Source organism: Ammospiza nelsoni, chromosome 5 (genome assembly GCF_027579445.1).
Source record: "Ammospiza nelsoni isolate bAmmNel1 chromosome 5, bAmmNel1.pri, whole genome shotgun sequence".
NCBI lineage: Eukaryota > Metazoa > Chordata > Aves > Passeriformes > Passerellidae > Ammospiza > Ammospiza nelsoni.
In genome coordinates, this window is record NC_080637.1 from 69072379 (window position 1) to 69095864 (window position 23486).

Below are 23486 nucleotides of genomic sequence, written 5' to 3' on the forward strand. Positions count from 1 at the left end.
TGGGTATTAAGTAAATGGAAAAAAAGTAGAACTCCAGTCATCTGTCTGGATGCTTTTTCTGTATTATAATTATGGTCTCATCAAAGTGAAATAATTAATAAAATTTCAGTAGGTTTCCTCATATGCTTTTTCTAGCATGGGGGGGTAAATTAATTAATTAATTCTTGTGCTTATTGCAAAACAATTTTTTTTCTATATGAATGGGCTGTTCATCAACGTACAGGAGGATTTCTTACTATTTCATTTTAGCACTTTCATACCTTTCAAATAGGATTTTTAAAACTATGTGAAACAATGCATAAATCTCTCTGGGGATTAAGGGTTTAAAATGCTTAAACTTCAATGTCTTTTGATGTTTTGTTATATTAGAAGATTTTCTTTGTCAATACATGTTACATGCTTTGCTTTGTTTACAAATTATCTCCTAGGTATGCTTTCCTTGGAGATGTTCACATTGTCCTGCACTTTTATTCAGAAGTGAGATTTGTCGAAGTTTGTTTCCACAAATGTCAAACTTTGTAGTGGAAGGACAAAAACCTAAGTTGGAAGCTAATTTAAGTACAAAATGAGTGCTTTTGCACCTTAAATAAGAGGAAAGAGAAAATATTAATTACAGCACACATGTAAATGAAGTTCTACAAGACTAAGATATAATTTTTAATTGACTTTTCTTCAGCTTTTGAATTCACACTTCTGTAGTCAGATTTCATCACAATGCCTTGCTGCTTACAGCTAATTGGATGGTTTGAATTAGTTCTCATCTTACCTTGCTTTTACTCTAATTCCCAAGTTTCGAGGGATTTTGCTTTTGTTTCCTGCTGATTGAAATGCTGAGATGAGCAGGAAGCTGTGCTTTAATTTTCACTTTAGTTGATGCCTTAGTTAACAAACTTAAGTGTCCTAATATCTGAGGTTTTAATTGGATTAAGAAATAATCGTCTCAATGGATTAATACAATTGCAAAAGAGAGATGACTTTCTTTAGCCAGGGGTAGCTGAGCTTCAAAGCACCTGGCACCCTCCATTATCAGTGTGTGTGCAATTGCCAGCACGTCTTTCAAAGTTATGTTCTTTGTGAATACAATCACTTTGTTTTTTTCAGGGAATTATGTTGATTGGGTTTGCAAATGCAGGAAATGACAAGTGGAAAAATGCAGAAATAATTTCCAAAGGAACTGCCATGATTACTGCTTCCAGACTTGTATAACTATATAATTTTAGTAGCAAAAACTCTAATAGCAATGAAATAAATTCTACAGGACTCTTACATGTTCTTTTTTCAGTTTGTTTTTACATCTTGCTTAAATAGAGGTTAAAATTACTGGTATGGAACACTTTTTGAAAAAAATGCGTAACAAAATCCTGAAACTAAACAATTGTGGTACTATCCAGTCACCTTCTGGCACCAGGTAGTAAAGATATTTATATAAATGAGTCATGCAGATTGAAGGGCTCTCCCACAGGTTATTTCATGCAACCTTCTGCTCAAACCAGCAATTTCAAGCGGCGGGGGATTCCACAGCCTCCCTGGGCACCTGCTCCAGCATTTGGTTGTTCTCCTGGTAAAATCTTTTTCATGTTAGCAGGTCTAAATTTTCAGTGCTGGAAATTCTTCCTGTTGCCTGTCATCCGTCCACTTCTGAGAAGACTTTTGTTTTCATCATCTCTACAAGCTCCAGTTAGTTCTAGCAGGCGTCAAGTTTCTCCCCAAGCCTTTTCTTTTCAGCTGAACAAACACTTTTCTCTCGCTCTCTCCCCTTGCATCTTGTGCCTGTCAGACTCTGTTCAGGTTTTCAGTGCCTTTCTTGTACTGGGGAGCCCAAAATTGGGCACAGTGGTCGCAAGGGCCGCACAAAGGGGAGCACCTTCTTCCCACCTCCTGCTCCTGCACGCCTGCTCACTCTCGCTCAGCCCAGGGTGCAGTTGGGCTGCTTGGGGGCTTTTTTCCACCTCAAGCACACATAGCTTGGTCCAGTTATTGTTTCCCCAAATTCCATAGATCTGTAAGCTGCTGGGAGTGCTCTCTGTCCCATTGCTTCGATCATGAAGGCACTGAGGGTTGTCAGGGGGAAGCTGCTGCCCTCAGTGCTCATCAGCACCAGGCTTGGAGCCTGAGAGCCCAGCTCGTTTGCTCCCTGCTTTTTTAACCACTTACCCAGCCTATGGCTCACAGGTTTGTCTGCAGGCATGTTTGGAGGCCCTGGGACATGGAACACCCATTGTCCCTCACTTAGTCACACAGACAAGTAGAAGGAAATCAGGTTAGTCAGGTATCATTTGTCCTTCTACACAACCGAAGACCTATTTTATCTTATATAGCTACTAAATAATTTTTTTAATTAACAATGATCATTAATACTGAGCTGATGGGTGCTCCTGAAATTTTCCTTTTGTTGGAACATTTGCATTTTATTGTAATTAATTGGAACTAGGTTGCTGAAATCTAGGTAGGCAGAAAAGCCGTCTGGGAGACTAAACTTTAAGTACAAAAGATATAACATTCATTTAATGAGGTCTGGAGGATAAGGTTGGAGAATTAAACCAGTTTTTAGTAAAAACTCTCCAGTGAGTGTTGCAAAGATCCAGCACAGGACATCATGATTGATTACTCAAAGATAGGATTGGTACAGTTAAAATTTAAAAAAAAAAACAGAATCATGACTATGCTTTTAATTATACATAATATTTTTTAGTGATTTTTTTTTTAAATTAATGTATGAAATGGTATGTTTTTGTTACTCTGTGTGGAATGTGCTGCCTGATAATGCAAGTTTGGCAGGAGATGGAAGGCATGTCCTCTATGGCTTGGGAAACTGCTTGTTTGTGGCTACTGAGAGATAAATTGCTGTATTTTTAAGCATATAGCCTCCCCCACTATAAAAACATAATTGTTTGCAAGTGCACCTTCACATTTGTCCTGAATCCTGTGCAAAATCAGACACAGGAGCAACTGAGGGGATAACAATGGCCAGGTTATGAAGGAGGAAAAGGTTTGGACTAAATTCAACCCTCATTATTATGCACTTGTGTATAATTCATAGTGGTAATACTGCTCAGTATTGAGGACTCATTCAATTCTAAACTATATTCTCTAATTTTGAATTATTTAAAAAAAAAAACCCATGGACTTTGTAACTATTTATGGTGTGTTCAAATCACTTTATCACAGCTATTCTTTACATATTCAGTGTTCTCAGTGTGTTTAATCAGCTATTCTATGTAATTATGCTGACCAGAAAATTAGAGTATTGTTCCTCGTAGGGACACTGTGCTGCCTTGCAGGACTGCTTGGCAGATGTAATTATGATACACACCTTTAGTTCCTATCTTCATATGTGGTAGATTTTCTTGAAAAGGAAGATAGATATTCTTAATTAAAAATGAAGATGAAATATAAACCCCAACTCTGGAGAAGGTGCCCACCTTGTTTAGAACTTCTGACTATTTCTGGCCTTCAGTTTCTAGTTATTGAATCTTAAAGATTTTTTTGGACAGCGCAACCCATTTTGGAATTTTTTCCTATGAATGTACTTTGGTGCAAGTTGATTGCAACGCTATAATTTCGTTTTTCCTTTTTGCTATTACTTTTAAATGGAGTTATTGAACATATGAAAGCAATCAAAACATAAAAAGTGATTTATATGAGCCACCCTCTTTTATAATAATTTAATATGCACTCAAAGGTGCAATGATGCTAAATTTTACTAACCTGTTAGGAAACAATAGTAGTTACATAATAAAGTTCCTAATGTGTTAAAGTAAAGGAGAAATCCTGTATTACTTTATCAGAATGGATAACTTGCAAGGAGTGAAAGACTGGGTTTCTGTTTTTCTGATCCTGATATTTTTGTGGCCCTGTGTTTTTAACTATTGTGCAAAATCCTGTTTCACTGGTTCAAATCTTTATTTTCATCCATCTATGGGAGGTGTGTCCACAACAGAATCTGAACACATCAGAGATATGATAGATTAGTATTTTTCCATTCTGCCACATGGATGCAGCCTGTATTTCCTAATTAAGAAGGGGATGTGTGCAGTGCCTTCCTTCAGTCTGTGTTCCAGAGAGGCTCCGTCTGCCTGTAGCTTTTTTTTCCAGGCTCTTCAGGATCACAGGCATGTTGCCAAAATTAAGCCCTTCCTGTGCAGTCAGGGGCTGGGAGGTGTTATTTTTCAGCAGGTTATGTCATCCAAATCACAGTGGAATTACTTCAGGCAATAGAAGTAGGACATTTCCTTTGCTGAAGTGCAGAGCATCACTTCACACAGAGGGGATAGAGGCATTTCTCAAGAAGGAGCTTAGGAGAATTTTCTCTTTGGGAAAACACTGAGCAGTGGTGGAAGCAGGCACTGTTGTGTCAGCATCCCTTTACAGACATGCAGTTCTCCTGCTGTGTATTCCACCTATCCCATTTCCATTGCAGCAGCTGATTTTATATTCACAGGTCAGAAACAGTGCCTCTGCACAAGTGGAAATTACCTAACCACTAAAATAAAAATAATGCAGTGTCCAAAATACATTTATGGCATGTTAATTTTTGACCTCCTTATCCTTTTTTTTCTCAGTTGCTAAAAGCTCACAAGAGTTTGCTTTAATTTCTTTGAGTAAATCTATTTTGGCAATGTAGGTACAAGTAAGTAGAGTAATAATGGTATTGCTCCACTCTGGTGCCAGTAATAGTTGTGCAGAGGCTCTCAAGTTTTCTGTTGACTCGAGGAAAAACAAATATGTTTAGAGGGATTTTCAAGTTTATTTTTTCAGGAGGATTTTTTTTTTTAAATTTCAGATAATACCAATGTACACTGCAAACATGCTTGTAAAAATAGCTTCTCAGAAAATACACAAATATAATATTTACAACCAGAGAAACCTTCTATTGGATTCTCTTATTCCATTCACGGGCATCAACTTATGCCAATGGTCTTATGCCAGACTTATGCAAGGTTCTTGTGGCCCTTGGCATGTTGCAACACATTTCAATCTTGCTCACTTTAAAGCTTGTAGGAACTTCACAATCTTACAAGCAGTGTTCTCAGTATTTTTAAAAAGCACTGTGCAACTCTACCCTTTTTCATTCAAATAATTAATCTTCTGGACCTAGTTGGCATGGATGACTGCCATACAAAATTTTAACTCTTCACAATTTCTGTTGAAAATACCAATTTGTGAATGGCTCTTGGTATTTGTTTTTCAGGTATTTGAGGGGAGTGGATGGATAAACTGTGTGTGTGGGCACATGACACAATTCATTGTTAGGTTAACTGGCATCACAGTTTGTGCTCTGTGGGCACTAAAGTATTTCTCTGGTGTATAAGATGAACATTCCAACAGAATTCACATTCCTGCAGTTAACATGAGAGTGTGCTGTAAGGACAACTCTGTTTGAAGGCAAAGAGTCAAAGAGTGTTAATAGTTTCTCTGTTGCTTCTCTTTTTACATGTGCTGGCTTGAAACCCCAGCTTTATACGGTAGTACAAGTTGTTTCAGCTTTCTGTAATTTTATCCCTTAGCAAGCAGTTTGATGCATGATATTGATGTGAATTTACATCGACAGAAATATCACTGGACTTTGTTTCCTCCTGTCTGCATCCCCTGAGCCTCCTAGAGCAGTGTGCTGTACAGTCCTGTATTTTCAGCTGTGCTCAAGGCCAAGAGCCTTGAGAAAGATTTTTCATCCTCTGTAGTTAAATGTTGCCACTGTGGGGTAAAAAATGCTGGGAAAAGAGAGTTAACAACAGCTGTGCCTTATAACTTGCTGAAATAGAAACCTAAGTGTTGCTGTTTTCAGTAAGCCTCCAGTGAAGTGCATTATGTGTATGTCTTCCATGAGAAACTATCAAGAATTCAGATAAGTTTAGCAGGGAGATGATGGAGCTTTGTAGTAGACCCAGCTGTCATTTCAAGCCTATGTTGAGTAAGAGGGGAGTCAAAGGTGCAGAGCCTTTTTACCTGTGGCTGGGATTCTGCTGAATGAGCTTTTGGCAATCCTTTCTGTGATATGACAAGTGATAAAATGCATGGACTGGCAACCTCAGAAAGCAGCATTGAGTTATGCTGTGTATTAGAAAGAGAAGCTTCTAGTAATTATGTTTTTATTGGGGCCCTGCCATTAGTCTAACTCCTGCTTTCATTTCTGCTGGCACAGGAAATCCATCGTCGATTTGAGAACGCTCCCGACACGGCCAAGACAAAGGCTCTCCAAACTGTTATTGAGATGAAGGTAAATGGTTGTGTGTATGGGCAGCAGGAGAGTTTGTTCTCTGGAAAATGGGTTTTCATCTGAAAGGTGACTCTACCAAATACCATATGCTTCTACTATTTTATTCTCCCTTATTATTGTTTTATTTGTTGCTATTCATCACTGAAGAGACAGACACAGTAAAAACTTGTCTTCTGTCTGCCTGCAGCAGCAGATACAGATTTCTTGCAGTTAACCCAAAGTTCATTATATTACAAGAATGAGAATGATAGGTTAATATGAAAGATTTGTGGGATTTTATGATGTGGGTTCTTTTCTTTTTATGTTATCAACGTTTGAAGTACTGCTCTGCATTCTGTGTATTAGCAAACTCGACACCCACTTAAAGAATGGGTCATATAGCTAGAAATATATCTGTATGCCATCATGAACCTAACTTTTCTAGATGAATTTGTGATTGAATTCTTAAGCCATTAGTGTAAGTATTTAATGGACTGATGGCAATTGGCCAAGAGCTCAGGAGCCATAATCAAGTGTGTGGTTTACACAGCTTTATGCAGTCATATTTCATATTGAATTGCTCATAAAGTACATCAGACAGGGTTTGGACAAATGGAGTTGAAAAATTGGAAACTGTCTTTGCAAGCTGTTCTTTTCCATTTTGCATCCCTCCTTTTTATTTTCCTTTTTTTTTTTCCTCCTGCAACTTTTTCCATTCTATATCAGTGTTTTCCGTATTTATATCCCATTTTTCATTTGCTATCACTCTTTTATTAGTCATCTTTGTGGTCCATAGTAATGGAAACTAGTTGACTATGTGGTAACATTAGGTGTCTTTGCTATCAAAAGAGAAACACAGGGACATTTCTGGGAAATGATGTGAGCACTGAAGATAAATACTGTTATCAATTTCAGCATATCATTTTGCCTTACTAGCTCTAATTTTTTGCTGCAAAAATCCATTTTATCAATTTTAATATAAGTATCAAACATTAATCAGGAAATCCAGTTAGATCTTCATAATGATGCTTTTAAAAATATCATCTCATGAATGAAAACATATATTTAAAAAAAAAATAGTTCCTGAATGCATATCCATGATCATAAGAGTATGCATGGAGCTCTGTGTGCTGTATGAATCTGTTCTTGCTGTTCTAACACAAAGACTTCTAAAGAAACAGTAAACCAGGTATGCAGAATGAATAGCTCTGATCATCCTGTATGAGGATAATGATAGATTGACTTTGTTTTTCCACATGGCTATTTTTAACCCACTGAAATGTTTTATACATTGTACATATGAGCCAGAATTCTTTACTGCTTTATCCAGTCAATAATGGATTGTTGCATGTTTTCCTTGCTTATGGGGCTTTGCTGTTCCCCATTTGTGACCTCACTTAATTAACTAGTGGCACAAACCCAATTTCTTACCATTCTTGCGGTCACATTTTGCTGTCCATTCAATTAGAATTAAATTTCTCTTTGAAAAGGCAACATTTCCTCATGTTCCTTTATTTATTAATTTATTTCTTTCTTTCATCATACATGGGGTTTCTGCCCTGAACCAGGTTTTATTTCAGTACTATACTCTTGCTTTCCTTGAAAAGTAAAAACTAAATTGAAAAATGAGTATCTGAACTCTCATATGTAAAGACTTGAACACTCATTTCTCTAAGAACTTCCTAAGTAAATTTCAAGGGCAGGTAATTTATTGGACACGTATCTCCTTTTGTTTTGCCACAACAGTATGTTAACAAAAATCACCTGTGTGTGTCTTTACCCATCTCCTCTAATCACTTTCAGGATTCAAAAATCTCTTCCATGGAGCGTGGCCTCCGGGATTTGGAGGAGGAGATTCAGATGCTGAAGTCCAACGGAGCCCTGAGCACAGAGGAGCGCGAGGAGGAGATGAAGCAAATGGAGGTGTACAGGAGCCATTCCAAATTCATGAAAAACAAGGTACTGGGCAACAGCTGACAGCCCTGTGTTAAACTGAGCTGGGGGAACAGGGGAGAGAAATGGGCATGCTTTAGTTAAGAGTTATGGTCTGGTTCCCAGTCAAATGCTGGGAAACAATTGATTTAGTACCTGGCCATGAGGCCGCTAAAATAACTTCAAAATATGTAAGAAAAGTTTGAATTGAAATATTTTGAGAATTTGAAAAAATTAATTGAAAATATTATAATGGTTTTTCAGTAAGATCAGTGCCCCAAGTTTTCCTTTTATTGTCACACTGATTTTTTTCATTTTTTCCTTTTATTTCCTTTTCCCCCCCCTTTTCCCCCCCCTTTTCCCCCCCCTTTTCCCCCCCCTTTTCCCCCCCCTTTTCCCCCCCCTTTTCCCCCCCCTTTTCCCCCCCCTTTTCCCCCCCCTTTTCCCCCCCCTTTTCCCCCCCCTTTTCCCCCCCCTTTTCCCCCCCCTTTTCCCCCCCCTTTTCCCCCCCCTTTTCCCCCCCCTTTTCCCCCCCCTTTTCCCCCCCCTTTTCCCCCCCCTTTGTGTGGAATACAGGACAAATACAGCACTGAGAGATGTTGATCCTCAGGTGTAAAGATGGACAGTGGCTATTGAATTGTCTATAGGCAGAATTCAATCCATTCTCAGTCTTTTAGTGGGTCCTAACATTCTTTAGTGAAGGTTCAGGCCCTCTTGTGCAGTAAATTTAAGTATATTGTAAACAGTCCTGCCTTTCTTAATTAGCTTATGTGCACTCCCTGCAAGCAGTATACAAACCCTGGAACAGAGGTTGAAAATTACTAGGTCCTGAACAATTGTAACCCACTGCATTTGTCCTACTTGAAGTTATTGGTAAAAAAAAAAAGAATGCTGGGTGAAATGTGGAAGCAGAGTTACTTGCACTGAAATGGATATGAGTACTAAGTGAGGGTTCCTTCCTCTTGCCTCACACCAGTTCACTGAAACACCGAGATAACCACATCTGTTGTTACTTTTGCTCCTTATCCCACTGGGTTGCTTCTAGGAACTGAAGGGCACCTTGTTCAAATTAGGAATGGAGGAGGAGATTAGAGCACCACTTCCTTCTTTCCTGCCTTCCTTTCCTGCCTTCCTTTCCTGCCTTCCTTTCCTTCTTTCCGCCTCTTCAATTTCCCCTTGTCCTCTCCCTCTGTGAATCTATAGATCTACTCAGCTACTTGATTTCTCTTCTGTCTCCTGGTCTGCTCACTTACTTTCCTGCAAAAAATCTGTTTCTTTTTGGTATCTGTTTGCTCATGACTCATGGCCATCTTCAATCCTCACATTTTGTTCTGTAATTGCACAGCATTTATATTTTCAGCATTGTATTGTGTAAGTAATTTGTGGCTGTAGCTTGAAAATTAACATTATTTCTCTTAAGCTGAAGTATGTATTTTCCTGTTGTAATTTCCTTATGAGCTGCAGTTTCAAAACCCTTGGGATAAGTGTCACATACTTGACATATGTAAACATAACCATAACTGTATATCTTCTGTTTCATAATCAAATTCTTGTCAGGCAGCTTATATGAAATTACACAGACATTAAACCTTTGAGAGGATTCACTGAAGAATGGAAGAGAAAATGAGTGACCAGTGTTGATCCTTCTGTTCAGTTCTTTGTCACTTTCAGTCAGCTGGACTGCAACAGGCTGACTGGGAGCTGACAAATAATAAATATTTAAAAGCGTAACGATGTCGTGACAGGTAGAGCAACTGAAGGAAGAGCTAAGTGCCAAAGAGGCTCAAGGGGAGGACCTGAAAAAGAGAGTGGCTGGTCTCCAGACTGAGGTCTCTGCAGTAAGATCTCTCTTTTGTGTGCAGTGGCCATTCACTGGGGCTTGCTAGCTCTTCTGGCTTTCTTCTCCTACCTCCTTCATGGCTTGATATAACAAGTAGAACTAACAGCCTGCTCAGCCTTGTAGCTGCCTTTTTGTTCACATGGGTTTGGTGTCCATAAATAACATCACTCTCCAGCTGAATATCTGTATTTGTTTTATTGCTGTTTTTTAATGGTATGAGCCGTTTGAGCAATAACCTACTCTTCTCTACTGAAGCAGATTTTCAAAAGCATTCAGCATCCATTTTGGGGACAGACTTTGAAAGAGATTTCCTTTTCCTAGTTAAAAAAAACTGATTTGAAAACTTGTGTTCAACCCTCTTAACATTTTTTCACAAAAAAATAATGAAATCTGGATGCTGAACGCTTTTAAAACTGATTGCTGGATTTTAGCAGCATGAATTTAGTTTATTTGCTGTGAAGTTGGAGTTTCAGTCAAAAGAAGTGAGTATGGTTTCTCATCAAGAAGGAAGATGTGAGCACTTGATGCTGTTTTTACTTCTCTTGCAAATGTGGATGGTGTGTGCTGCATTCTTACTAAAGAGCTCTGGCACATTGGCAGGGTGGGCTTGCAGCTCTGAAATGGGAGACAAGAATCTTGTCAAGAGACAGGAATCTCACAGGGCTGCTTGGGAATCTTCACCTAATAAAATGCTGTAAGCATCTCTTCTGAGATGTGCCCAAAAACAATCTGTCTTTTTGACAAAGTTTTACTCTGATTCATCTACTTACTAATTGAAAAAGTTTGTGTCATCTGAGATTTTTTAAGGAGGCTTTTTTTGTTTAGATACTCTAGAAAAGATAACCAGTAAATAATTCAGCTCTTTGCAGCAGTTCTGTGCCTGGCAATATTGTGCAACTGGTGGCTGACAGCAGAAATAGTGCAGCTGACATCAGTACCTCTGTGGTGAATTGAAATAGGTGGCAGAATCATCCTCTGGGCATATTTGCTTTTAGTAAAATATTAAAAAAAACAACCTAGCAGGTTTGAATTAGTGAACAACAAACTATTGAATCGTTCTATAAATTCTTATATACCCTCTCAGTGTTACATTTAATAAAAGGAGTTTGAGAGGTTTTTAAGAGATGCATGTTCTCCTGCACTGTTTCACACTGGAACACAGGAGTCCTGGGTTATCTATTTTGATACTATTTTAATACTTTTTGGTAAAGAGTTTTCTTCCTTTAATTGCCCATTTTTGAAACAATGTTGTCAATATAAAAGTGCATTTACCCAAGCTTCTTTTTTCTCAGTTATTTCTACAAGTACATGCATATATTCTAATAAAAAACTTTAAAAAAATTACAAACTATACTATTATTTTGTTCATGTGCCATGTTTCCAAATATGGACAGTGATTTGGACATTTTTTTAATCTTGTGGTGTCCTTCAATTTCTGTTTTGAAGCACTGGACAATGCACTTTTGAGGCTAAGGAATTTTTTTTAATGTCACAAACAGAATTGTTCAAGTTTAGAAAGACTTAAGTTTTTAGAAATGCATCCACCTGTACTATATAATATGTAGCAGTAAAATATTGCTATTTTGTGAGACAGGAAGCAAACCAGAAAGTTGGTTACAAACTTGGACTTAAAACTACATTTAGCTTTCTCTGTCATCTTTTATTATTTTTTTTCTGAGAGTTAAAAAAATTGTGTTGAGTGATGATTGCACTTAAATTAGGATTTTAGATAACATTTTTTTTTAAAAACATTTACTTTTTTTTTCTTAATAAAAATCTAACATTCATTTGTTGAAATAAATTCGCATTTTTGTACTGATATAATTCACTACAATAAATTTAGGAAATTGTTCTCAACAAAATGCAGTTCCACAAGCAGTTTTCATGTTGTTTTGATGAATATTTGCATCTGCCTTTAGAAGCTTCCACAAACTAAACTATGTTTCATAGAATAAAATACTGATTTTGTAAATAGAAGGAAAGGTAAAGGTATCTTCCAGTCCTCTGTAAGCATGAGGCTGGATTGATAGGCGAGGAGCTGGAGGGCAGCTTACTGATTTGACATTTCAAAGCAAATGTTGTGCTGCTGAGAGCCCTGCAGGTGTCTCATCTACCCTGATGTTACAGGCCAGGGGTCCTTTGTCATTACACTTCTGCTTCATCTTCATTAAAACCTTGTCCCTGTTACCTGTCTGGGTTTGGTCAGTCCTTTGGAAGATGAATAACAGCAGACTGCCACTATTAAAAAGAACCTCCCTTGAAAAATGGATGACATTGCTCCCCTTTCTTTTTCCTTGTATCCTTTGCTCATGACACAAATTTTTTGCCAGCCTTTCACTCAAGGTAACTGAAGGCTTCATAGTTCTGTGGGATAATTTCAGAGTTGGTTGATAGTTGTGTGTATTTATAGTAATTTTTGTAAGGAAGGCACGAATGATTTGTCCCTTTGCCCATCCTTGCTGTGTGTTGCAGATTGGGCAGGTGAAGCAGGAGCTGTCGCGCAAGGACACGGAGCTGCTGGCCCTGCAGACCAAGCTGGAGACCCTCACCAATCAGTTCTCTGACAGCAAGCAGCACATCGAGGTTCTCAAGGAGTCTCTGACAGCTAAAGAGCAGAGAGCTGCCATCCTGCAGACAGAGGTGAAGTGGGCAATCCTGTACTTGCTGAGTGTGCACAAAGAGAGAAAACCCGTGATCTTTGCTGAGTGTGCGCACAGAAAGAGAAAACTCATGTTCTCTTTAGTTCTTAGGTTGTACAGCCCCACAGCTGCCATCCAGTGCTGCTTTATCTTTGATTATACGTTTGGTTCTCCAGGCCAGGGGATTGATTTAAAGGCAAATATGTGTGCATAAGTGCTTGGCTGAGTTAAAATTTGCAATGTCAGAGCTGGGAGGATTTATTTTCAGTGAGGAGAGAAGGGAAAGGAAGATGATTCCAATAACAAACGCTCTGCAGAGGCTTCACCATTACTGTCAGAATGTCCAGGAACTCTTGCTTTGCTTACACCTAAAATATGGACTTTCATGGTTTATGATGCTTATTCCAAGGTAAAGGAAAAATATTTTTAAACTGTGTTTTGATGACAAATGCTTAATAAATTCCCATATTGCATAAGACCCAGATGTATAGCTGAACATCACACAGATAATGAATGCAGCAGAAATGGGTTGCTTCTGGACATTCTTGAAGAGCAAGCATGAAATGTCATGTGCAGACAGCAGGCACTTCAGTCCCTGGCTTGGAAAATTGTAGTGTTAGTGGAAGTCCAAAAGATGGCAGTGATGCATCAAAAACTTTGTGTTGCAGCTGAGAGTCAAAGCCAAAGGAGCTGAGAAAAAGGCATGCAAGAAAATTGTGGGTCACACTGCTGGAACATTCCATATTGTCAGAGCATAAGAGAATTAGTCTGAACTTTTTACCCTTATTTAGCTTCCCTTTAGCCAAAATTGGTGAATCTGTGGGTGCTCATGGCCTTGTTGACATGCAGTAATGAAGCTACATAGTAATTTTTGGATGTTCCAGGATGGCTTTTCTGATTATTCTCAGATTTATGTAGAGGTTGAGATTGCGTTAGTGGGTATAACTGGGAAAGTGTTAACATTTACATTCATAAACCTCCTGTTAAATTTGTTCATTCCTTTTTGCTAGTTCATGGATGTACCTTGGATTAGTACATGTCTATTTAAAAGAAATATTTAAATTTCAAAATATCATTAAAGCAGGTGTTAGGTGAATAAACATTTTCAAAGGTAAAATGCAGGCTTTGATCCATTGCAGTGATTGCAAAGAATATAGATATATTAAATGTGCAGTACGGTGACAAACCTACAAAACTAGAAACACATTTCTCACTGCTAAGTAATAATTAGTAGTACTTTTCTACCCATGAGAAGTGAAGTTCTTGAACAAATTTATTAACAAGCTAAAAGACTTCAGTAGAGGATCATATTTTCAGCTGGTACAGTAGATAAACATATTTATTCAATTAAAATGTCCAGAACTGAAACACAGTATTTAAAACCATGAAGACTTGATTATATACCATTGATAGATACTCTTGACAGTTATTCAGAACATCTTGATTTTAGTTTACCTAAAGACCAAAATACTTTAATACAGAGAATTATTCTACTCTCTAACTTGTAATATTACTAAATAATCATTGAGTATATTTGTTCTTCATTGGCTGCTTCCAAATGAAATTCTCATGTAGCACCACAAAACCAAACTGGATTCCTCCTTCCAAGAAGATAGTTATACTTTTTGAAAGGTAATCTCATCTTTTTCAGCCTTGTTGGAATTCTTGTCAGAAAGCTCAACAATTAAATTATCACAGAGTCACCTTTTTTCTGTGTTCACAGGTGATCCTCTTAAGTAGAGGATTGAAACATGCTGAGAACATACAGCTGAGATGTTTGTTTTTGCATCCTGTGATGATTTGGGGTTTTTAAAGCAAATTATAGCTTTCCATACAAGGGTTTTCTTTGGGAATGAGGTAGGAATGTGAGATCCTGCTTGGCCTCACTTCTTGGCACTGGTCAATGTTAGAACCCAATTAGCTTCTCTCAAGACACCTAGAGAGAGTGTGAGGAGGAAGAGAGCTGCAGTTTCTGACATGCATTGTCAGACATCCTCATAGGGGATCAGTTTTTTAAAGTCAGATTTAAATAAACATTTTAAAAGCAAAGAGTATACCTCTGCAAGCCTCTACCTCTTATTTAGTCTTCTGTTAAAGAGCCTGCTCACAGGTGGGGAAAAGTGTTGATAGAACATCTCAAAAATGGATGTGCCACCTGCCACACTAGAGCTACAAGCAGCAGTGAGCTGTTTGTGGGGTGTTTGTCTTGAGGGCTGTTGGGTGGAGAGGATTCTTCACCAACTTTTCAATTGGTGAAGAAACCTTTAAAAATAGCTCTAAAATTGTAGAGTCACTTTGTAAACAAAACAAAAAATAAGTCAGTATTTATGTTGGAATTAAGGCTTTATCCATATAAAGTTTTCACCCAGTGAGCCCTTCAGCTTAGATCAGTGCCAGAAGTTCTGTGGCTTCAGTGGGAAGTTGCATTAACCAGTGAGAATGCTCTCCTTTATTTTTGTACACTGCCCAAGCTGGCATGGGTCTGTAATTGGTCTGTTCCTATGGTAAATTCAGATTAATACTCAGTAGAAAAATGAATCTAATCATGTGGAAGTTTTTATTTGCTTTGAATATCTCATTAGAACATAAAATTTTCTGAGGATTTTTCTCTATTGAGGCTTATGCTGGCATTTTGAAACTGCAGTAGATTCTGCCAAATCAGAGACAGAGGAGTGGATTATATTTAGTGAAGAATGTCCAAATGGGAGCTGGGTGTTTCTCACTACACTTAGCAGCAGCAGCCACCTGAGCACCCAGTGCTGGCACCTGCAAACACTCAGAACTGACTTCACTGGATTCAGGTGTTTGATGTCCTGTGCTAGAGCTTGTGGAAGAGCATTTGAACTCTTCTAACTAACTCCTGACACAAGCAGGCCTTGGGAGCTGCACATCTGTCCTGCACTGAGTTTGTAACCCTGGCAGGAGCTCAACACCCTCTGCACAAAGCCAGGTGTGAGCACCTCTGCTCCATGGCGTCATTGTGTAATCTAAGTTTTCTGGAAAACTGGGAGCTGAATTTTCAGGAAGAATTCACTCTCATCTACTGACCATCCTGGATATGCTGCAGTTGGTATAAGGAGGTGAAGAGTCAACTCTAATCTAGTTAAAAAGAAAAATCTGTGTCAAAAATAGAGAATTAAAATCAAGTCAGTCAATAAACATAGCTTTAAAGTCTTAATTACAGATATGCTATCAGTAAAAAGGCTTAACTCCTTCTTTAGATTTATATGTTTGGATTTATATATGTTTGCCAGTTAGTAATGGAATGTCACAAAACTGATCCTTTTAAAAATGTACTCATACTTGGAAACTTCACCTAACAATAGCTACAGTAGGTAAAAAGCAACTCTCACCTCGCATACCAATTTTAATTTCATGTCTCTGTGCATTTCTCAATTATTTTTAAATCCTGAATGCTGACATAGAATTTCTTCAACATCTGTTTTAAGAAGTGGCTGGCTCCTGTTAGAAACTTTGCAGACTTTTGAATGCACATTTCAGGATTGGTGTTCCACCTGTTCCTTCTGCTGTCTCTACTGTAGTCACACCTACAGAGAATTAAACTTTAGATTTTTGCTGTTACAGAGCAATTGGGGCTTGGATACAGCATAGGGGAGGTTTTACTTTCTGATACCACTGGGTAAAGTATGGTTTTGTTCACTGATCCAAATTATGGTTCAGCCAGGGTTTGAACAGGTATCAGGTAGATGTGAAGAATCACTCAGGAAAAGTGAGTGCTGTTTTTTCTAGGTGTCCCTGACATCTTCTTAAACCTGAATGGGAATCACCAAGGTTGGAATAAACTGCTTGCCTCTGTACAGTGGAGATGGTGATAAAATTCAGAAAAAAACTCATGTTTTCAATCTTAGTCCTAGTAATGCAAGCTCCTGAAACTCAGGAGCACAGTGAGGTTCTGAAACTCACTGCGGACTTCTGAAAATTTAAATGATTTCTCTGTAGTTTGAAAATATTCTGAAAGATAAAACTGTCTTTACAGAATTCAATATTCTAAAAAAGGCTGAAGATGAGATTTATATTAAATGTAATTTCATTTATTGTGCTTATTCTGGTAGTAATTGGAGCTACTAATGGATCAATTTTCCTTTGAAATTTGGATTTCTACATGTTTAATACATGGCTAGACACATTAAGAATAGAGACATAAAATGTTGTTTACAGCTACTGGAAAACTCTTTGAAGTCAAATCAGTGGTCCCAGCACAGTTTTTCATATATATCACCCTTAGAGCGAAGAAATGTAAGTGTTGTGTGTGGTATCCACCTGAAGAGAGATCCCCTGTGCCTGGGAGGGTTAAAGGTGTGCTTGTTTTGCTGCAAGCCCCTTGTGACAGGAAGGACTGGCCTGAGCTGCACTGTAGGGTTTAATTAAAGAATTAAATGACATGGCAGTCCATTACTGGGAAAGCAGTTAGGTTAACACAGGGTTAAGACAAAACCATCCAAGACGCAGAGTTCAGGAGAAGGGGTGTCAGCACCTCAGTAGTGTTTGCCTGATTGTTTCCGTGTGCTGAGAAAATCCTGAGCTGACTCTGCTGGAGCTGGCATCATCTGTCTCCCACAGACCTCAGTTCTTGTCACTGTGGGAGGATGCCGTGCATAAACTGAGCTGACATGGATAAACAAGTGCAGTGTTCTGCCAGGAGTAGTGCTAAGGTGATGATTGTGTGTCCTGCCAGCCTTTGAAAATACTTCTGAAAGTGTATTTTATGGTTTCCTAGGCAAAGACCTCACACAAATAAAACCAGGAATGCAATTTACCCCAAACCATAAGCTAATATAGAGTTCAAAGAGAATAATCAATCAGAAAATGGAAAGCGTTCTGTGGATAAATTTCTGTTTGCAGATGTTCTCTGTTCACTTACTGCTGTGCTGTAGGCATCTGGACTGTCTCAAATATTTTGCAACACAACTGTTGAGAGTATTATCTATTTTCTTGTGAGGGAGATTTTCGGTTTCCCTTGAAGAATTAATGAAAGTGACTCTTAGCTTTGATATCAAAGATTCCCAGGGAAGAACATACCTAATCAATCTATGGAACTGTATGTTTTTAAAAAGAAGACAAAGCGTGATCCACCTGCTAAACCTTTCATTGCAAATACTATCCCATCCTCTAAATCATATTTGGGTAAGACCGGGTACTCTAATATCCCTGCAGATCCCATTATATGCCCCATTTGCTGGGTGAGCAGTGAGGAATGTGATTTTAATAATGTATGTGTAAATGAGAGGGCTCCAGACACAGGTGGCAGTGGGATTGCAGTGCTGATGGGGAGAGCAGGGCAGCTCTTTCCCTGCAAAAGAGGAAAAGTCATTTCTGTCTGTGTGAAAAAAGGCAGACAAAGCACCAAAGGGTTTTGAGGGTGGAACCCTGGAAATGCAGAGCCTCAGAGACAACTTTTCCATTAGCAATGCAAAGTAAAATGGAATTAGAATAATAGGTTAAAACTAAATGTTGCACAAAATACCATAAACAGAGTAAATTCCTAAATTCTTACCCTAGCTGGGGCTGTCCAGTGGTTGTCATCCTTTCACTTCACATCTCTGCTAGTCTGTGCTGTGCAGAATGACCAAGAAATTCATTGATCAGCCTGTTTACTCTGTGTGACTGATGTCCTGTAATGGATTCAGCTAACAGGAACCAAATCTGATACTGTCAAATGAGATTAGCAGCCAAGCTGGCAGATTTGAGCTCTGGCTGAATGCTGAGTGGATAAGGGTCAGTGGGTTTCTTTTGGATTGTGAACAGGTTGCTGGTGTTGGATTTCTTATTCCACAATAGCCTTTGAGATTAGTCTGTGCTCTGTGGTGACCTTACTCTTCTCAGTGAATTTATATTCAGGTAGCTCTGATTCCTTCTCCCATTTCCTTTGTCTTGGGAGCTCTGTTTCACATATGGAAGAGAAACGCAGAAGGAAAAGCAAAAGATGCTCAACATGCAGTTTTCAAGTTTGAGGTCACCACAGAGTTCCCAGAGTGTGTTTCTAAATTCACTCAGGCCCTGGGAGCTCTAAGTGTGTTTGTGTGTCCAAATTGCACCCACAATATCCTTTACTGTGTCATTTGTTCAATTTTGCCTTTAATATAAAACCATATGCTGTGGAAAACATGTTATATTTAAACAATTACTTTGCTTTTTAAGCCAAAATATTCTTAGCCATCCTAAGGTAACCTCTTTCCAGTTGTGATCTGCAGTAGCTACAAAGAGCTCTGCTTTAATTACCGTCAGGCTCAGCTACTATTGTGATTAAAATTTACAATATAAAGTGACTGTCTGGTACAACAAGTCTGTGTTTATTCTCTGATTATTAGTAATGTTTCAAATAAAGGGCTCAGTTTTTCTGTATGTGAGAGAACTTCTACACAACACATTATGTTGGCTTCTACTTGGAGGAAAAAAATTCTAGCATTGTGTGACACAAGCCTGAGTTATATGAGAAATATGATTTGAGGTTTTCCAAGAAGGAGCATTATTCACATATTGTTGGGAATAACATGGCTGGTTATTTTTAGTATTTAGTCTCCTGTCACTTATGATAACTGTTTTATCCCAATCTCATGTATGCTGAATTCATAAAGAAATTCAGAATTCTTAAAGAAAGGGGTGTTCAGTTTCTGAATCTATTTAATATTTCCCCTGTGGAAGTGCAGTTTCACTTCCCTGAGGTTTCTCTCCTTGTGCTAAACAAAGCTTGTTCTGCGTTTCTGAACCCAGGTGGATGCGCTGCGGTTGCGTCTGGAGGAGAAGGAGACCATGCTGAACAAGAAGACCAAGCAGATCCAGGAGATGGCAGAGGAGAAGGGCACTCAGGCAGGAGAGATCCACGACCTCAAGGACATGCTGGAGGTGAAGGAACGCAAAGTCAACGTTCTTCAGAAGAAGGTAAGGTTGGAGAGCTCCAAGTCACATAAACACCTCTGGTGCATCCCAGTTTCCAAGGCTGTCAGAAAGTCTGAACTAGAATGTACGTTCTGGAGATTAATGTTCCAGTCCATTGATGTAATGGGAATGTTATGGATGAATTTTTTTGAATTTTTGACAAAAAATTGGAATTCACAACAGAGATTGTTGCCTTGCTGTGATTGCATGTGCTGCTTCTGCTTCCATTTTAATATTACCAGTGGCTGAGGCATTTTGATAAGGGCATATCATCTGAAAAATCAATCCTTTTCCCACCCAGCACCTTACCAAAACCACACTGATTTGAAGCACAGGCTGATCATGACTTCAGCATGTGACTGAATGAATGAGAGGTTAGATCAGTAGAAGCAATTAGGATGGTTTCTCTGTAACTGATCTTGTGAAGAATTTTGTGTAACTTTTGTTAGAAATGCTGTGTTCTCATACTTACTATTTCTTGGGAAGTGCTAGAATAGGATAATCAGACTATCCTTCATATCTTTTTAGATAAGAAAATGTAGACCTTATCAGTGAACTGGGTGAGGTCTGGGTCAAAAAAACATGTAGACTGTGTCAGACAAATTAGAGAGGCATCCCAAAGGGCATTGAGGCCTAGGGCAAGAGATGTCATTATGGATGATTGGTGGCAAATTGCACACACAGTATATCTCAGTTTATATCCCAGTTTTCCTATGCACAGGGTAAAAAGAGAGAAATGCATGTACTGCAATAAATTTTAATTTGAAGAACATTTTTTTTTCCTTAATCTTTAGAGAAGCTATTCTTGGAGCTCTTATTCACTGTATTAGGCTGAGGATGTGGGGGTTAGTTCTATTTCTTTTTTTCTTGGACCTTTAAACAATTTTACAGAATTCTTGTGATATAAATAGTTCAGAATATTGATTAATTTTTGATGCCTGGCCAATGCCTTTTCTTCTTGTCTGTAACCATAAATCATGAGGGTTTAGGTCATGTTCAGTTCTGTTACAGCAAATGTCATGCAGGAATGGAAGTTCAGGCATGGACTTCAGCCATAAATAAGTAATTAATAATTCTAAAGCAGACCCCTAATTCCCAGTCTTCATGGTCTCATTTTTTTGGCTGTTCATATTTTTAGAAACACAGATTTCTGATTTTTTGTGCTGTGTTGTTTTGTTTTACAAAACTGGTCGTGCACCCTCCAGACACAGCTTGAGATCCCAGCTGAATGTTTAACCAAGGGGTGGGGAGTCTGACATTTGTGTAAGTGTTAAATGTCACTGAGGTTGTTTTATTTCCATTCACTCTTACACTGCTTTTTCACACAGTTTTTTGCTCTACTTGACACTTGAGAAGGATCTTTCATTAGATCATTTATAGGCAGCTCTAAAGGCTCTTTTTTTTAATACTTGTTTTTTTTGAGACCGCTGTAATCCATATTGAGACAGTTGCATTTTGTGTATACATGCATCTGACCTGGTTTTTCAGGACTGTTCCTTCAAGTGAATGTACCTGGTCTTTTCAGGTTGGAAAGAAAGGACCCAGGCTTTTAAGAGTGAAAGTTTTGAGGTCCTGTTCTCTTGGATAGCTCCACTGAGAATAACACTGTGATTTGTGGTGTTCTGTAAACCTGTCTATGAACTTCTTAAACAAGAACAAGACAAAACCCACTGAAACAAAGCACCATAAAATGCTTTGGGCTGAAATGGACTTACTTTAAAGATCATCCAGGTCCACTTCCCCCTGCCATGGGCAGGGATTCCTTCCACTAGACCAGGGTGCTCCAAGCCCTGTGCAGCCTGGCATTGAATGCTTCCAGGGATGGAGCATCCTCAGCTTCTCTGTATAAAATACAAAAACCTGTCTGTAGAAAAATGTCTATTTCCTGCTGCTAACTGGAATGTCATACAGAGATTTGAATTTGCTTTAGCCTTGAAGTTGCTGGAGGCATTTTCTTTAACATCAACAGTTAAATTGTGAGAGTTGTAAATTCAAAGTGTAACTAGCTAACCTAGAATATTCTTGTGGAGAATCCAGGTGACAGTTCTTTTATCTGAGGTTTGTGGTGCAATATGGAATTCCTTTTTGGTTTTTGTGTAGCCCAGGATAAAAAAACTGGAAGTTCAGGCCTTTAAAGTTCAAGGATTGATGTCTTCAACTCAGATTTTTAATTACTTGTCCAGACCTGGAATTGAAGACTAGGTGTGGGATTTTCTATAGAAAGGGATTTGCATTTTCTTGTTCTCTTTAACATTTTTCCAGAAAAGCAGAGCTTGAGAAAATATCTAAGGACGGACTTGTCTGATTTTTTAATATGTATTATTGTGGAAGGTATGAGAACTTGCATAAAATCTGTTTCAGGTGCTAGGGAAAAATTATGAAGCCTCATTTTTATCTGGTATATATGGCTGTTCTTTTTTGACTGCACAGATAGCTATCTCTGCCCTCTGCCTGGAAACTCAGAAGCCTGTAGCTCCTTTCATATAAATATTTTTCTCTTAATTCTTGTAAACTGGGATTTGGTTTTTTTAGTTTTGCATTTCTAGAGTGCATCTTATTAAAGTGCACATCTTGTTTTCTGCTTTATCCAAGTGCTATCTTTCAGTTCTTCCAGGACATTCAGAATTTTACTGCAATTTGAAAAAAAAAAGGCAATTTTAAAACTTTTACCTCCATGCATAATTGTATTTTTATTCCTTCCTCTGATTACAAATTGCTATGTTCACACAGATCAGGTTTTAGTCTTAGATTCTAGTTGAAGATCTAAAGTGTAGCTTAAAGTATCTTCATAGGTCATAGGTATTATAGATAGCAATTTGTCTGGGTTTTTCTCTTTCTGGCTTAGTTATCTGATAGTAAATGTTTGTTTTGAGTTTATTGACATGGTTTAAGTGCTACTCAGGCATTTCAACTGAATAGAGTGGAAGATCAGCGAAAGGCACGTGGTACAAAAAGTGCTTTTCTTGTATACTGTTAATTACTATTTTTGTATGGAAATAATATGTATTTGGAAGCAGCAGTTATGAGAAGGAACAGGGTAAAGATGTGGCAAGTTGAAGGAATTTACCAAATCAAGAATTGGATTAGTATTCAATCAGTTTTCACCAAGTACTCTTCCTTCAGCATTTACTCAGACATTTTTGAAGTTAGATATTTTTGAAGTTGTATTCTAATCAACTCAATTTTGCACACTAATATTTTTTAATGCTAGGTACAAAGAAAATTTGCAACAAAAAGCTAAAGTGATAAAGATCTGAAAATAACAGAATTTATTAAAAATTAGTTACTTGAATAACTTGGCCATTTAAGAAGAGTTGCTTACTTCTTTTGGAATTTAGAGATTGCCTGTATTAGAATGTAGCCATAGTTGAATGGGTATTTGGACCTGATGATTTTTTTGTTTTCTGTGAGTGTTTTAGATGTGCAATCTCCTTTTCTGATGACACTGGCAAGGAATTGTTTGGCATGGTGCCCATTTCTGCTATCCTAAATTGCTTCTGTTGAAACAAAAAATTATTTAAAATGCACCCTTTTTTTGGGGTTTCTATTTGGATTAATTGACACAGACCACCTCTTTCTTTGCTTTACGAACCATTATTTTTTTTGTATTGAATGAAGCTGGTGAGCTTCAAAGTCTACTTTTTAGTCATCCAAAAATCAAGGTGAAGAAAGTAATGGAAGTTTACTGGCTGATCAGAGATCAGTTAAATGACACAGAAGAAGATTATGAACAGCAAAGATCTGAAAAATTAACATGACAATTGGCATCATCACTGATACTCAGTAGGCACCAAAATAGATTTTCTGGGTTGCTGAGGAAACCAGATGCTTCACATTTTAAATCCTGGAGTTTTTTTCCAGTTCTAACCTCATACAGTGATGCTGCTTGATAGTACCTTTATTTTAGACAAAAGAATTAGGGCATATGCTAGAAATTTGGAAACTTTGGCTTTATGTCTGAAAATGTAATGCAAAAACTAAG

General features: G+C 38.1%; 1 protein-coding gene across 3 annotated transcripts in view; it reads left to right on the plus strand.

Moving 5' to 3' along the window:
* Nucleotides 1–23486, plus strand: part of ERC1 (ELKS/RAB6-interacting/CAST family member 1) — a 274816-nt gene that overhangs the window by 68813 nt on the left and 182517 nt on the right. For 2 of the 3 annotated variants that reach the window (XM_059471721.1, XM_059471720.1), the window contains exons 4-8: nt 6143–6217; nt 8000–8155; nt 9874–9957; nt 12441–12608; nt 19340–19507. In XM_059471721.1, the coding sequence (XP_059327704.1) occupies nt 6143–6217; nt 8000–8155; nt 9874–9957; nt 12441–12608; nt 19340–19507 (651 nt within the window). The remainder of the gene's footprint in view (nt 1–6142; nt 6218–7999; nt 8156–9873; nt 9958–12440; nt 12609–19339; nt 19508–23486) is intronic. The other variant, XM_059471722.1, reaches the window with a different exon arrangement.